This window comes from Mustela nivalis (assembly GCF_964662115.1).
Source record: "Mustela nivalis genome assembly, chromosome: 1".
NCBI classification, from domain to species: domain Eukaryota; kingdom Metazoa; phylum Chordata; class Mammalia; order Carnivora; family Mustelidae; genus Mustela; species Mustela nivalis.
The window spans coordinates 10,940,867-10,955,268 of NC_139020.1; the positions used below are offsets into that span (position 1 = coordinate 10,940,867).

A 14,402-nucleotide genomic window follows, 5' to 3' on the forward strand; every position below is an offset into this window, starting at 1 on the left:
TTCCTAAACTATAAATTTAGAACTTCTACACTTAAGAGAACTGTAGCTCCACTGGGATGTGAATTTTCAATAAAACAAACCAGGCACACTGTCTACCTCCCTCTGAACCTCTAAATATTTATGATTAATAGTAAACCCAAGGAAATTTTATGTCAAAGATTACATTTAAATCTTCTACCCAGTAAGTCTCTATCCTAATTACCAAGAATTAGTGCCCCCAAGGACGATTTTTTATGTATTAGTTTTCCAACATTTTTGATTTCACTGCTTTTGATTCAAATTCACACAAATAGGGTCAAAGTTCTGTAGTCACTCCTTACTGAGGATGCTGCTGGCTGGCTTCAGGGTAGGAAGACGATGCTATGGCAGTAAGGCACAGTCTGATGAGCTGATAATCCGTAAGATACGGATTTATGTTGATCCATCCACATCTATCCACTCACGCTTATGTCAAAGAGCACTCATGTGCAAGACAATTGGTGGGGTTAAGGATTACAGCAAAGCTAAGATCGAATCTGTGATCTTTGCTTAAATGTTTTAAGCTCAAAACTAAAAACACCACAAACTCCATTTACATTAAAATGAAAAAGATTGGTAAGTTAAAAAAAAAAAATACTACTCATTTAAAACATGACCATTTGAAAGAACTTTCCTTTTACTCTACAAAAAGGCTTTATTTCAACCCCTGACAGGGAATCAAAAGGGTCAATGCTCCCATAAATGACACCAACAGTATTCCACAAACACTGGTGTATAGAACATAATCTTACAAATGAATTTGCAAGCTATAGCTAAGTAACTGGAACTAAACATTTTATATTGTGACCATTTCCTCGAGGTGTTTACCATTACTGTTGTATAAAAGTAGAGATCTAAAAGGCAAAACAAAACCCTACTCCTTTTCCTCTTGTAAAACTTTTGGGATTGTTTCTGCTTAAAATTAAAGTTAACCTATATATTTTTTCAGTCTCATCTTCTAAGAAACTAGCTCAAAGAGTTCTGATATCAAAAGTTGTATATAACCTCCCACAGAAGAAATCCACTTTTTTAAGCCCTCTGAACTTTTTCTGCTGCTTTCATGAAAGACCGCTTAATATTAAATTTGAACACCCAACTTTTCCCCTCGGGATTTCTTTGGAATAATTCCCCCCATTTTTAAAATGTGACAACGAATTTTGAGGAGAGACATGGCTAAGGCACCTCACTATCAGTGTCAAGACTGAAAGTGGCAGAGTATTAAACTTCAAATATATATATATATAAAACATAGTCTTAATAAAAAAAAAACATTCATCAGGATTCACTAAGCATTTTTCCCATGTTCAACTAAGGTTAAAATAGTTATGATCATGTCTCAGGATAATTCCTTGGAATTTTTCAATATTTCTAGGGCTTCACTCAGCTTAAATTTTTTCTCACATAAATAATCTTCTTGTGTTTTTCCCAACTCTGTTAAATGATTCATCTCCGAGTTACCAAAAGCCTATGTATCAGAATTTCTAAATAAGTCTGTTTGGCCCTCATATCATGATTTATATTCAGCTACTACAAGATTTAAGTCAATTGCAAATGTCAGTTAACCTTTCCCTCTTGAGATGTGCAGGTAGCCTGATTTGGGGAATTAGCAACTGAACTACTGAACTGGCTTTACTAAAACATTGTCCAAACCAACTATGCCTTCCTCACTGGTGATAGTTTATCTTGCTTCAACTGCTGAATCCCATGTAAATATAAATCATCACTGGGGACTGTAAGTTGCATTAGCTAATTATCATGTCTGGCTTAATCATATAGAACTTGCTCTCTCTCAAAATGCCACAGGTCCAAAAAACAAAAACAAAAAACAAAAAACCACACCACAGTGAAAATGTCACCTGTGAATAGCCCAGGGCAAAAAATACACTATCAAAAGATTTCTGATTTGGGTTCTGTTCACTTTCTGATTTTACAAACAGGATTTATTTGTAATAATGGAGGTGTTTAGTGGAAAATGATATGGCCAATGAAGGGAACCCGAGTTGGAGAGAACGGGTCTCTTTGACCTATGTTATCCCAGAACTGCAAGAAAAGAAGTGGGGAAGAAGTCCCACATTGTAAGGGCATCGTATCTAGTCCAGTGCTTGGACAAACATCTGGATTTTGGAACCAAGGGCAAGAGGTGATAACTAGTCTATAGTATCATTCAAAAACTCCCACCCCCCCCTAGTAAGTCTCCACCCCCCCAGATCCCCCAAGCGTGATTTTGCACAACAAGTTAAATAAAAGTAAACTGTTTATTAAAAGATACAGCAAAGGTACAGATACAGAGATACATACAAAGATACAGATATATATATATATTTACATATATATACAGTCTTGCTGTTTTCATGTGCACTGTACTTAGCAGCACATTATTTAATCAGGCAGCATTTTAATGGGGTTGTTTTGACACGTGGCATTACTACTGCGTCATTCTGACAAGATACAACTATAGCCTCATGGAAATTTCAAGGTGTGAATTCCACTTCTCCAACTTTTAATAGTAGCAAAGGGGAAGGAGAAGGGAAATAGGAGTACCAAGGCTGAGCATTAGGTTAAACACAAGAATTCCAAAGGGCCAAGGTAACACAGGGAAGGGAAAATGATTTAAATTAAAGGCTATCTGACAACAACCCAGAGAAACCATTATTTAAGGGCAATGGACTATGTATCCAAGATGCTCACACATCAGCCTACAATGACCTTTTCCAATCCAGTTCTTGTGTTGAACCTGAGGATCTGCCTCTCTCTGCTCAATCCCTCCACCCAGGAGATTTGCTACCACCAAAATCTAGAGCTATAGAGCCTTGAAGCAAAACGGGAAGCTAAATAGTTGTACCTTGGGCTACCTTCCCATAAGTGCAAGGAGGGCCCAATGTTGGGTAGGGATGTGATAACACTGTTCTCTGCAATTCGATGCTTTTCACTTTGTGGCTTGGTTCCACAAAGTGAATTGCATCGAGTTACTGTCAAATGAGAAGCTGCGGGTTGTTTCATCTGTCGTCTAACCCGGCCCTGCCGTTTAACCCGGCCCTAAGAAGAGTGAAACAGAATCCAAATCAGATATAAGGTAACAATAAAATGGGAGATTCAGGTATTAAAAAACAAAAAACAAAAAACACAATATTCCTCTTACTTACCTCAGAGGGCAAATTGCTGCTGAAAACATTATCATCATCTTTGTTTTCTTCACCATTTTTCTCTACAGGAACCCATTCTCCATACACACTATCTGCTTCTTTTTTTCGATGTTGCGATCCAGACGACACAGGAAACTCTTTCGTTAACGTTACCTGGCTTTTTGGTGGAGTTGGCTTTGCCGCAGCAATCTAAAAAATAATGTATTTCCTTAATTAAAACTGAAAAGACTTTCAACATAATCGGAAAACAGTTTCGTTCATTTTTTCTCACAGTACATAATCCAAAAATTAAAACATTAAATTCGAGTTTTATTTAGTCTCTATGCTGTTTCATCAAGCCATAAACTCTAATACTCACATTCAGATTGAAAAAAATGGGTTTGGGTTCACTGAGTTTAAAGGGATGATGATAAAAAGGAGGTTCTTCTTCCTCTTCGTCTGAAACATGAGGTTTATTCACTATCACATCATCATCTTCTTTACTCTGTGCGATCTGTTTGCATTTCTTAAAAAAATAAAAACAAAAAATAAATCTTACACTTTATATGGAATAAAATGCAATTAAAAAATCAAAACCACATAAAATCAACTTTTAGCAATAAAACAAGATTAACAACAGGTTTTAGGTAAGTAACTTAACTTATTAGCTATTATTTAAACACACTCTAGCTGGTCAGTCAGTCAACAACATTTATTGAGCACCTACTATGTGCAGAGCACTGTACTGGGCACTGTCCAGGGAATACAAAAAAAAAAAAAAAAGTAGAAGACATGGTCCCTGCTCCCAAGGAGCTTACAATCTAGTTCAAGAAAGAGAATTACATACACGTGAAATAACTGAGGAACGCTTTTACAGAGCAACACAATTAACAAGTGCAAACTGATATAATACAAACTGAGTACATAAGTGCTGAAACAACAAAAGCTTAAGAGAAAACAGAATCAGGCAGAATTTGGTAATCAAGGGCTATTCCTTGAAGAATTCTAAGCCAGATTTTCATAGTTAAGAACAAGGATTGGCAGGAAAAGAAAAAGAGTCATCCTAGTTAGATGGTGATAAAAAGGTGAGAAACTTACTGGAAGAAAAAAAGGTCTGAAAATGAGGCTTAAAAACATAAGGGAAACACTAAGCGTTCACAAGGTTTTAGATAAGGAGCTGAGATTTGATGCGCAAATAGAAGCTTTCACTAAGTTCTTAAATTAAAAAAGTTGTAATTCATATTGCAATAAATCTAAGTTTGAAAACAAATTAAGGAACTATATGAAACCCCAAATGCATGGCAAAATAAAAAATGTGAAACTTCTCCAACTGGGTTAGATGTAATTGTCTCTCCATAAATGTTCAGTAAGTTGAGTCTCTAAAGGAACAAAACTCAAGAATGAAAAATAAGGCATGATGGAGAGGGTGTTAACTGATGAGGTCTGACACATAAAGCTAAGTCCATTCCTTCCCGAGAAGCTAAGGAACAGACTCCATTACCTGGCTTTATAAAAAGGTCAGAATAAATTTGGGTGGACTTGTCTATACAAGCAGAATTTGTCACATCCATCATCAATTGAAAATGTTACAATAGGATAAAAAGCTCAACTGGCCAAAAAACACAGAGTATATACCAAGCTTGTAAAGGGGAACAGAATATATTGACAGTGGCAGGCTGGCATAAGGCTAGCCAATAACAAGTTTCAATATATGAAACAGCGTGATATTTCTGGATCCTAGCAGCAATATTTCAGCGTCCTCCCAAAAAAAAATAAAAATAATATTAACAAAACAGCCAAAAAAAAAGCCTCAGTTGAAAAGATCAAATTCTTAAAAACAAAAGTAAGTGTGTTTAAAATATGTTACTGCCAAAACCCGAACCGCAGGAAGAACTGATAATGGCCGGCCATTATCACCAATGGCTGGTACCAAACAGCCAAAACCCGAAATGTTGATGCGTAAGAAGTTCCTTTCAGGCAATGGCCAGCTATTCTCATTAATTTCCAAGCTCCGGTGGCAAAAGATCATTTCTGAAGATTGTCTGTGTCTTTGCGTATATGCAGTATACTCGTGGCGATCAGTGAACACGTCGTGAATGGAAACGAAACTGTAGGCGAGCTTCTGCGTGTTGCTCACTCAACACCTCCTCCATTCAAACGAACCGTCCCACTCCTCAGTCAGTTTGGCTTCTAAAACTGGAAAGCAAAAGTAATGGGAAGTAACTTTTAGCTAGCGGAGCTTAGCCATCCCGGATAATGGCCTGCTAAACAGAGCTTCTGCCGCTGCCACATCTGTATTTCGGGTTTTGGCCACTCGGTGCCAGCCATTATCAGTTCAGCCCACAATTCGGGTTTTGGCACGCTCCAGAGTCAACATCACTGAAATAATCCATTTAAGAATGTAAACAAATTCTGTCTAGCTTACCTCAGTTAGTTCTTCTATAGTAGCTCCTCCTGACTTTTTAGCTACTTTCTCTTCTATTGTAGGTGGAGGTGCGGGCTTTAGGTTTGGCGGTAAAGGAACACCAGCCTTAGCACACATGGCAGCTGCATTAGCTTTGGCTATTTCAAGTAACTGAGCCTTATCTGGAAGAGGAAAATATAAGCAGTTTTCCTACAGGCTAATACACTTTGTATTATCTAAAGTCTGATATGGCAACAAAATTAAAAGCATCAATTTTCTGCCCTAATATACAGCTGTGATCAAATCACTCCTTGGCTGAGTTTTTAAGTAAATGACGCTAGTAAGTTGACATTTAGCTTCCCATTCAAATACTATACAAAATAGCTAAATTATACAATGGTCACTCTAACACACACACACACACACACACACACACACACACAGCATAGCCTTCTTTATTTTCCTATGATGCCCTTGAACTTTCCTTCTAATATCTGACATTTTAAATCACTCTTTAAGCCAAATACAAGTGCCAACTCTTCTAACAGGACTTAAGTCAGAATTTAACACTTCTCCAAAGTGCCTTATCTATACCAGTACTTACAGTAATCACCACAATCTGTTTTTTTTGGCAGGTTATGATTTAGTAAAAGAGACATATATGCATTTTATCCACGTCTCCTCTACCAACCTATAATCATTTCAAAGATGTCATTCTATGAATAAAAAAAGAACTCAACTTTTGTTGAACTGGATGCATTTTCCCTCACTGTTCTGTTAGGGCCTTCTTCTTTGGACTGACCTAGAAATGTCCAATCTACTAAGGTAATGATAAATTATCCAGTACTACTGCAGGTAGTAATACACTAGCCATCAAGTTTTAATCATCCCCACACACTTATTACATCAAGAGAAACAAGTGCACTTCACTTTTTAAAGCAGATTATTAAAATACAAGTCATTTTAGTAAATTTGACTTTGTTTGCTAGTATCACCCACCCAGATAAAAACTCCACACATGCAAAATTCCCTATTCACTTCCTTTCCGTTCTTTATCCCTTATACCAATCAGAATTACCTTCACACAGATTTAACAGCCCTGTGTTGCCATTTTCAAACATGTAACTTATTAAAAAAGAGATACTGTAATTTTAGGCCTATTTGTAAGAATCTATGTTGGAACAGATATAATAAAACAATTGAGCATATAAGCCTTGTCATTAACTAGACTTGTACTTTCTATCTTTATTTATGGAAGAGAGCTGAAGCAAACTAAAACTTTCAAGTATGAAAACACTTTGGTTCTACCACAGTCCAAAACAGGCCTTTTAAAAAAATTTAAAAAACAAACAAAAAACCTTTAATTATAAGTGTACTTATCCCTACACAATTTCCAAATACAAGCAAATCTAATTACCACTGACCCTTGAGTAATGAGAAGGGTTAAAGGCACTGGCTGACTCCTGTGTAGCTGAAAACTGCATGTAAATTTGACTACCCAAAAACTTAACTACTGATAATCTACTGGTGACTGGAAGCCTTACTGACAACATAAACAGATTAACACATATTTTGTATATGTATTACATGCTATGTGCTAAAGAAAAAAAAATTTTAAATCATAAGGAAAATACAATACTACCACCTCATTTATCAAAAATATCCACATGTAAGTAGACCCATCCAGTTCAAACCCATGTTCCCAGAGTCCACTAAAGAAACTTAAAGACAGAAATACTTACTGTCAACCAATCACCCTTTTCTGACTCTAAGATCAGAAAACAATTATTTAAGACATTCTCTATTACGATGCCATTAATTAAAATGACTTACTCAAATCTGTTAGGCGTTTAGGTGATCTGCCTCTTTCAGAAGACCTGGACCGTTTACGGCGGATGGGAGATCTGCTAAACCTTCTTCTCAATGGTGTTCGTGATCTCCTTAATCTCACTGGTGAGATACTAAAGCTTCGTCTCCTTACCACAGACCTCGATCTTCTCCGGCGACTAGGGGTGCGGCTCCGGCGGCTTGGGGTGCGGCTCCGGCGGCTTGGGGTACGGCTCCGGCGGCTAGGGGTGCGGCTCCTACGGCTAGGCGTGCGGCTCCGGCGGCTTGGGGTGCGGCTCCGACGGCTTGGGGAAATACTAAAGCTCCTCCGCCCCACAGATCTAGATCTTCTTCGACGACTTGGTGTGTGACTCCGACTCCGACGACTTGGGGTGCGACTGCGAGCTCTAACTGTTTTCCGGTTATCCCTGGAACTTGATCTTTTTCTTTTTCTTTCCCTGGACTTTGACCTGTGCTTTGGAGATCTTTTGCGCTTCTCTTTTGATACAGAGCGCCTTCCTCTGGACTTTGACCTTGACCTGCTGCTCCTCCTCCTGCGTCTCGAACGGGACCTTGAACGCGTTTGAGAGCGATGAGACTTGGACTTAGATGATCTCTTCCTTGCCCTAGAACGAGATTCGCTGGTACGCTTGCGTGATTTGTGTTCAGAAGACTTGGAACGCTTACTTCGAGATCTTAATGAAGAGTCCCTTTTCTTCTCCTTCTCACCTTTGTCCCGGTTTTTGTTTTTCTTGCTTTTCTCATGTGTGTCCTTAACTTTTACAAAAATTTCATAATCATCTTTTTCCTCTGAAGACGACTCTGAAGCTCTTTCTGGTATACTGATTACAACTGGACTGGCAGCAGATTTGTCACGTTCAACCTCACTTGGAAGTAAAGGTCCCTCGATGCCAGCTCTAAGGCTTGTAAGACGTTCCATGTCCTTAGGAAGTAATGGTCTTACTAAATCTGCTTCATTAATATCATCAATAGTGGCAGAAAATCCTGAATCTGACTGTATCTCTTTAGTAGGGAGAGGTACTTCTTTATCTTCTCCACTGCTTTCTTTAGGACTGAGAGCAACTGCTAATGTCTGATCACAGTCTTTTATAGATAATGGTCCTTCTGCATCCTTATTAATAAAGTTATTAGATGGTAAATCAAGATGAATGTCTTTAGCAGGCAAAGGTCCCTCTATGTCAGCTTCGCTACCACCACTTGGGCTAGTGGAAATGATCATGTCATGTTCAGTATCTTGAGCAGTTAAAGATACTTCAGCATCATAATTACTAACTGAACCAAGAGCAGATGCTATGGCAAATTCAATACCCTTACTCGTTCCCACTGCATCAGGTTCAAGAGCAAGAGGGCCAGCAGAAGACAGAGTTCCTCCATCAGCTTCACTAACACTAGAGCAGGTATCCAATACTGTGCATTGTTTAGTCTCACTGATCGACAGAATATTCCCTTCACCAATTTCACCAACAGCACCAGTACTGGCAGCAGACGCTGTATTATGTTCCATCTCTTGAGCAACGAAATGATTGTCTGTTTTAAGGTCTGTATCTGTACCATGTTCACTTTCATATGGGTCATTCTTCAGGTGTCCTTCAGCATGTGGCTCTTCATCTGAATGCATGGGAATCTCCTGCATGCCAATCTCTGGAGCTGTATTTTGATCACTAGATAGTAAATTCACTCCTTTTACAACACTAGACTCCAGTATCATTGGTGTAGACTCTAAAACCATCTCAGTTGGTATTACTTGGGTCTGCTCTGAGACAGTGACAGCAGGCTCTGAAATTATCACAGTGGGTTCTTGGACAGGAACAGATGGTTCTGAAACAACTGTATTAGACTGAGGGACTGACACTGCTGGTTCCAGCACAGGCACAGTAGGCTCCAGGGCAGAAACAACTGGCACAGGAGTGGTAACATGCTCAGATTCAGCCAAGGCCAGGGTCTCCGGGACACCCTCAGCAGGTGTGTCTGGAACAGCCACAGCTATTGGGTCAGAGACAACCACAGCTGTTGGGTCAGGGATAGCCACGGCTGGGGGCTCTAGGACAGCTGCTGCTGCTGGGGGCTCTGGAACAGTCCCTGTTGGTGGCTCTGGGACAGCCACAGCTGGGAGCTCTGAAACAGCCATGGCTGGCAGCTCTAGAGTGCTCTGTGATGCCTCTGGATTAGCTGCAGCTGGATCCAAGAGAGACAGAGACACCTCTGAGGCATGTCCTGAAGCTTTCATGGAATCAAAGGTTTCTGCTGTCTCACACATAACTGAAGACTCTGATGCTAATACAGTTGGTTCAGCTGACATTATGGTAGTTTCAGATACCATGTAAGTCACCGCTCTCTCTGGAACAACTTGATGTTCTTCTGCTACTACAGCAGACTCTACAGGTGTTGATGTAACTGAAGACTCTGGCTCTAATGCTGGGTCAGGAACAGTCACAGCGGCCTCTGACGCTAACGCTGAAGGATCTGATGCTGACACTGAATAATTAGCAGGTAATGCTGAAGGCTCGGAAATCTCACTTTGACTCACAGAAGGTTCAGACAGCGACACAGACTCTTCAGGAGGTAATGCGGGCACCTCAGTAGGCCAAGTATTTTCAGCTGTTAATGCTGACTGCTCAGTAGGTAATGCTGGACCCTCTGGTGGTTCCTCAGGAGGCAATGGTGGTGTCATTGGTGGCTCCTCAGGTGGCAATGGTGGCATTGTTGGAGGCTCTTCAGGAGGCAAAGGTGGCACCATATATGCCTCCGTATATGTATCAGTATAAGAATCGGTGTAAGAATCAGCTGCCATAGACATCATTGAACGATCAGCAGTGTAAGATGACATCATAGATCGGTCAGCTGCAGAGTACGATGACATCATAGACCGGTCAGCAGCAGAGTAGGACGACATCATAGACCGGTCGGCACTCATGGACATCATAGATCGGTCAGCCATTGGGGACATCATGGAGCGCTCGTAAGCTGACATCATAGAGCGTTCGTAAGCTGACATCATAGAGCGCTCAGCCATAGGGGACATCATAGAGCGCTCATAGGCTGACATCATAGAGCGCTCATAGGCTGACATCATAGAGCGCTCAGCCATAGGGGACATCATAGACCGCTCATAGGACATCATAGAGCGTTCATAAGATGACATCATGGAACGTTCTGCAGCATAGGACATCATCATAGAACGTCTAGATGCTAACATCAGGGGTCTTGGTGCTAACCTATATGGCCTGGGGGCTATTCTATAGGACCTGGGTGCTATCCTATAGGGTCTAGGAGACATCCTATACGGATCAGGAGTTAGTCTGTAGGGATCATGGCCTAATCTATAAGGGTCTTGCCCTAACCTGTAGGCATCATGGCCTAACCTGTAAGGGTCATGACCTAACCTATAAGGATCCTGAGCTAACCGGTAAGGATCCTGAGCTAACCTGTAGGGATCTGGAGATTTTGAACCCAACATTGCAGAATCTTGGGTACTAGATGCTAACATCTGGGCATCCATGGAACCAGATGCCAACATCTGGGCATCCATGGTGCCGGAGGCTAACATTTGAGAGTCCATAGTGCCTGATGCTAACATCTGAGAATCCATAGAGCTAGTAGCTAACATCTGGGAGTCCATGGTGCTGGTTGCTAACATCTGGGAATCCATGGTGCTGGTTGCTAACATCTGGGAGTCCATGGAGCTGGTTGCTAACATCTGAGAGTCCATGGAGCTGGTTGCTAACATCTGAGAGTCCATGGAACTGGTTGCTAACATCTGGGAGTCCATGGAGCTGGTTGCTAACATCTGAGAGTCCATGGAGCTGGTTGCTAACATCTGGGAGTCCATGGAGCTAGTTGCTAACATCTGGGAGTCCATGGAGCTAGTTGCTAACATCTGGGAGTCCATGGTGCTAGAGGCTAACATCTGGGAGTCCATGGTGTTGGATGCTAGCATCTGGGAGTCCATGGTGTTGGACGCTAGCATCTGGGAGTCCATGGTGTTGGACGCTAACATATGGGTCTCCATGGTGTTAGAAGCTAACATATGGGATTCCTGAGCCATCAAGGGATCCACTCCTACTGTTACAGAAGTCTCCCCCACTAATGTAGTAGGCAGCTCCTGTGCTACCGTATTATAGGATTCCAGCGCTGTCGTCGAGGGCACCTCCAGGGACTGCGACACGGTCATCGTTGACAGCTCCGTTGTCACCACAGACTGAACAGAGATCTCCAGCGCCACAGTTGCCACAGGCTGCCCAGGCAACTCTGGTGCCCCAGGCTGCCCTGGCAACTCCAGCACCCCCGTTGCCAGAGGCTGCCCCAAAAGCTCCAGTGCTCCAGCTGCCCCAGACTGCCCCGAGAACTCCAGTGCCCCAGTTGCCATGAGCTGCCCAGGCAACTCCAGTGCCCCAGTTGCCACAGGCTGCCCTGACAACTCCAGTGCCCTAGTTGCCGAAGGCAGCCCTGGCAACTCTGGCACCCCAGTCACCGAAGGCTGCCCTGGCAACTCCAGCGCTGTCGTTGCCACTGGCTGTCCTGGCAACTCCAGCACCATCGCTGCCTCAGGCTGCCCCAGCAACCCTGTTGCCGTTGTCACCTCAGGCTGCCCAGGATGTTCCACCGCTGTCATCCCCACAGGCTGCTCCAACTCTGACGTCGTCACAGGTTGTTCGGTCAACTCCATTGCTACTGTTACCGCAGGCTGCCCTGGCAACTCTACTGCTGCTGTCACCGCAGGCAGCCCTGGCAACTCCTGTGCCATCACAGGTGGCTCTGGTACCTCCTGTGGTGGCTCCAACCCCACGGATGGTGCTGGAAGCCCTGGTAATTCCTGCGACAACTGTGGCACTGATGTCGCAGAGGGCCCCGGCAACTCAGGCACTGCCGTCGCAGGGGGCCCTAGCAACTCAGGCACTGGGGTAGAAAGGGGGCCTGGCAACTCTGGCAAGGGGGTAGCAGAGGGCCCAGGTAACTCCAGCACTGGAGTCACAGGGGGCCCCTGCAACTCCGGCTTGGAGGTCGCAGGTGGCCCCGGCAACTCCATCACTGAGGCCACCGACGACTCCGGCTGCTCCAACGCTGTGGTCTTGGGGAGCTCCGGCAACTCCTGTGGTCTTGTCATGGATGAATCTGCAATCTCCGATGGTACTTCGACAGGCTGCTCTGGCAATCTGACCCCTTCAGTTGCTGAGGACTCTGGAAAATCCATTGTTGTTGATGTGCTTGGCTCAGGGTGCACCTCAGTAGGTGTCTCAGACAATAACACAAGGGTTTCTGAAGGCTCTAGCCCTTTTGCTACTGGAGGTTCTAACATGACCTTTGATTGCTCTGGAGGTGTGGTCTCCAAAGATTTCAGCATAGGCTTCATCTGATACTCCATTGACATTGTTACAGCTGGCTCAGGTGACTTTAGCATTACTGTTGTAGTAGGCACCGGTGCCGTTGTAAAGGAATCCAAAATCTTTGTCATGGATGATTCCAGCGTGACTGCCACAGACTGCTCTGACTGCACTGAAATTGTTGATGTTGATGCAACGGACAGTTCTGCAGTTTTTGTAGCTGGCTTCAGAGTTTCTATGGTGTGTGCCTCTGATACCTCCATTGATACCACAGGAGGTTCTAATACAACTGCAGGAGATTCACTGGTCTCAGAAAGGCCAAAAGCTCTTACAGGATGCTCCAGTGCCACCGCTGAAGGCTCAGAATCAAACTTCAAAAAGGAATCCGATTCTAAATCTATGTTCCCATCATGATGTGATTTCGCCTTTGATTCAGATTCTTCTGGCTGTCTTTTATACTTTTTTTCCTTTTCTTTCTTCTTTTTCTTCTTTTTATTTTTGTGCTTTTTATGCTTCTTTGACTTTTTGGTGGGAATTTCATCGGTAGGATCTGTTTGTACAGACACACATTTACTTTTTCTGGAGGCCTCCTTCAGGTCTGAAATTAAAGAAAATTAATTTTGTCAAACATTTCCCAAAGTAAGCTTAGCTAACTAATAAAGCTCATAAACAAAATTTACATCCCCACATTAAAACATTATAGTGTAAAGTTTCTTGTTAAATAAAGTTGCCAAATAAACTATCTTCTAAGAACCAATTATCTAAAGACTGAAATTTTTCCAAGTATTCCTTTCTACAACTACAAAGTCTGGGTTAAAATAAGTTCTCAGTTTATCACAAAAACTTCAAAGTCACATTAAAATGTGTTTTACTAAACCTATTCACAACTATTTTTTCCACCTCTCAAATTATAGCATGCTACTTTCAAACTACACTTAGGGAAAAATTTCCTATTATCAACTGTTTAAATTCCTTTAAAAATACTTATTATATAATTTTTAATGACTATTTAATAAGCCTATTTATACAAAAAGCAACATGGCACTGGCTCTGGAACAGACAGTCTGCTTTCAGATCCTGAATCAATTACCACTCAGTAGATGAATGAACTTGGTGAAATTACGGACACTGTTGTCTCCTAGAGTTAGAGGACAAAGTAAAGTTAAAACATACAAAGTACACGGAACAATGCCTGGCACATAGAAAGCCCTCAGCAAATGCTGGTGATTACTTTTACATACACAAAGGGCTAAACAACTAACGTAAAGCATCAACACGAAACTTGAATTTTATCTCATCGCACCCATGTTACATTCTAAATAAAAACAGCTTTTCCTTCAACACTCTTCTAAAATTACTGAAGTAATCTTAACGTCTTCACTTAAAAAAAAAAAAGTCAGTGCAGGAAAGAAATTCTTACACTCCTTTACATTTAACCCAAGAACACTGCATATCTGAAAGAAAAAAAAGCTTTTCTACTTTACAACTAGACTAATTTACTCTAATGCCAGTATCAAATTAGATAAATTTTACTGATCCCAGAAAAGCTGATCAGAAACACAGGCCACTAAGACTATGAAAAAAAAAAAAAGAATACATGACAAAATCCATTCCAAAGCAAAACAATTTTCTATTTCTTATTTATTATCCACCTAATGCTAGTCAGCTAAGTTACACTTAAAGAAAAAG

At 41.7% G+C, this 14,402-nt stretch overlaps 1 protein-coding gene across 11 annotated transcripts in view; it reads right to left on the minus strand.

The window, feature by feature from the left end:
- Positions 1-14,402, minus strand: part of SON (SON DNA and RNA binding protein) — a 33,385-nt gene that overhangs the window by 14,609 nt on the left and 4,374 nt on the right. For 4 of the 11 annotated variants that reach the window (XM_082723274.1, XM_082723273.1, XM_082723275.1 and 1 more), the window contains exons 3-7: positions 11,504-13,311; positions 7,378-10,233; positions 5,566-5,726; positions 3,520-3,666; positions 3,162-3,350 (exon numbers count right to left, since the gene is read on the minus strand). In XM_082723274.1, the coding sequence (XP_082579400.1) occupies positions 10,219-10,233; positions 11,504-13,311 (1,823 nt within the window). In that variant the 3' untranslated portion in view covers positions 3,162-3,350; positions 3,520-3,666; positions 5,566-5,726; positions 7,378-10,218. Of the gene's footprint in view, positions 1-2,254; positions 3,055-3,161; positions 3,351-3,519; positions 5,337-5,565; positions 5,727-7,377; positions 13,312-14,402 lie in introns of those variants that run through there. The other 7 variants (XM_082723265.1, XM_082723268.1, XM_082723270.1 and 4 more) reach the window with 4 other exon arrangements.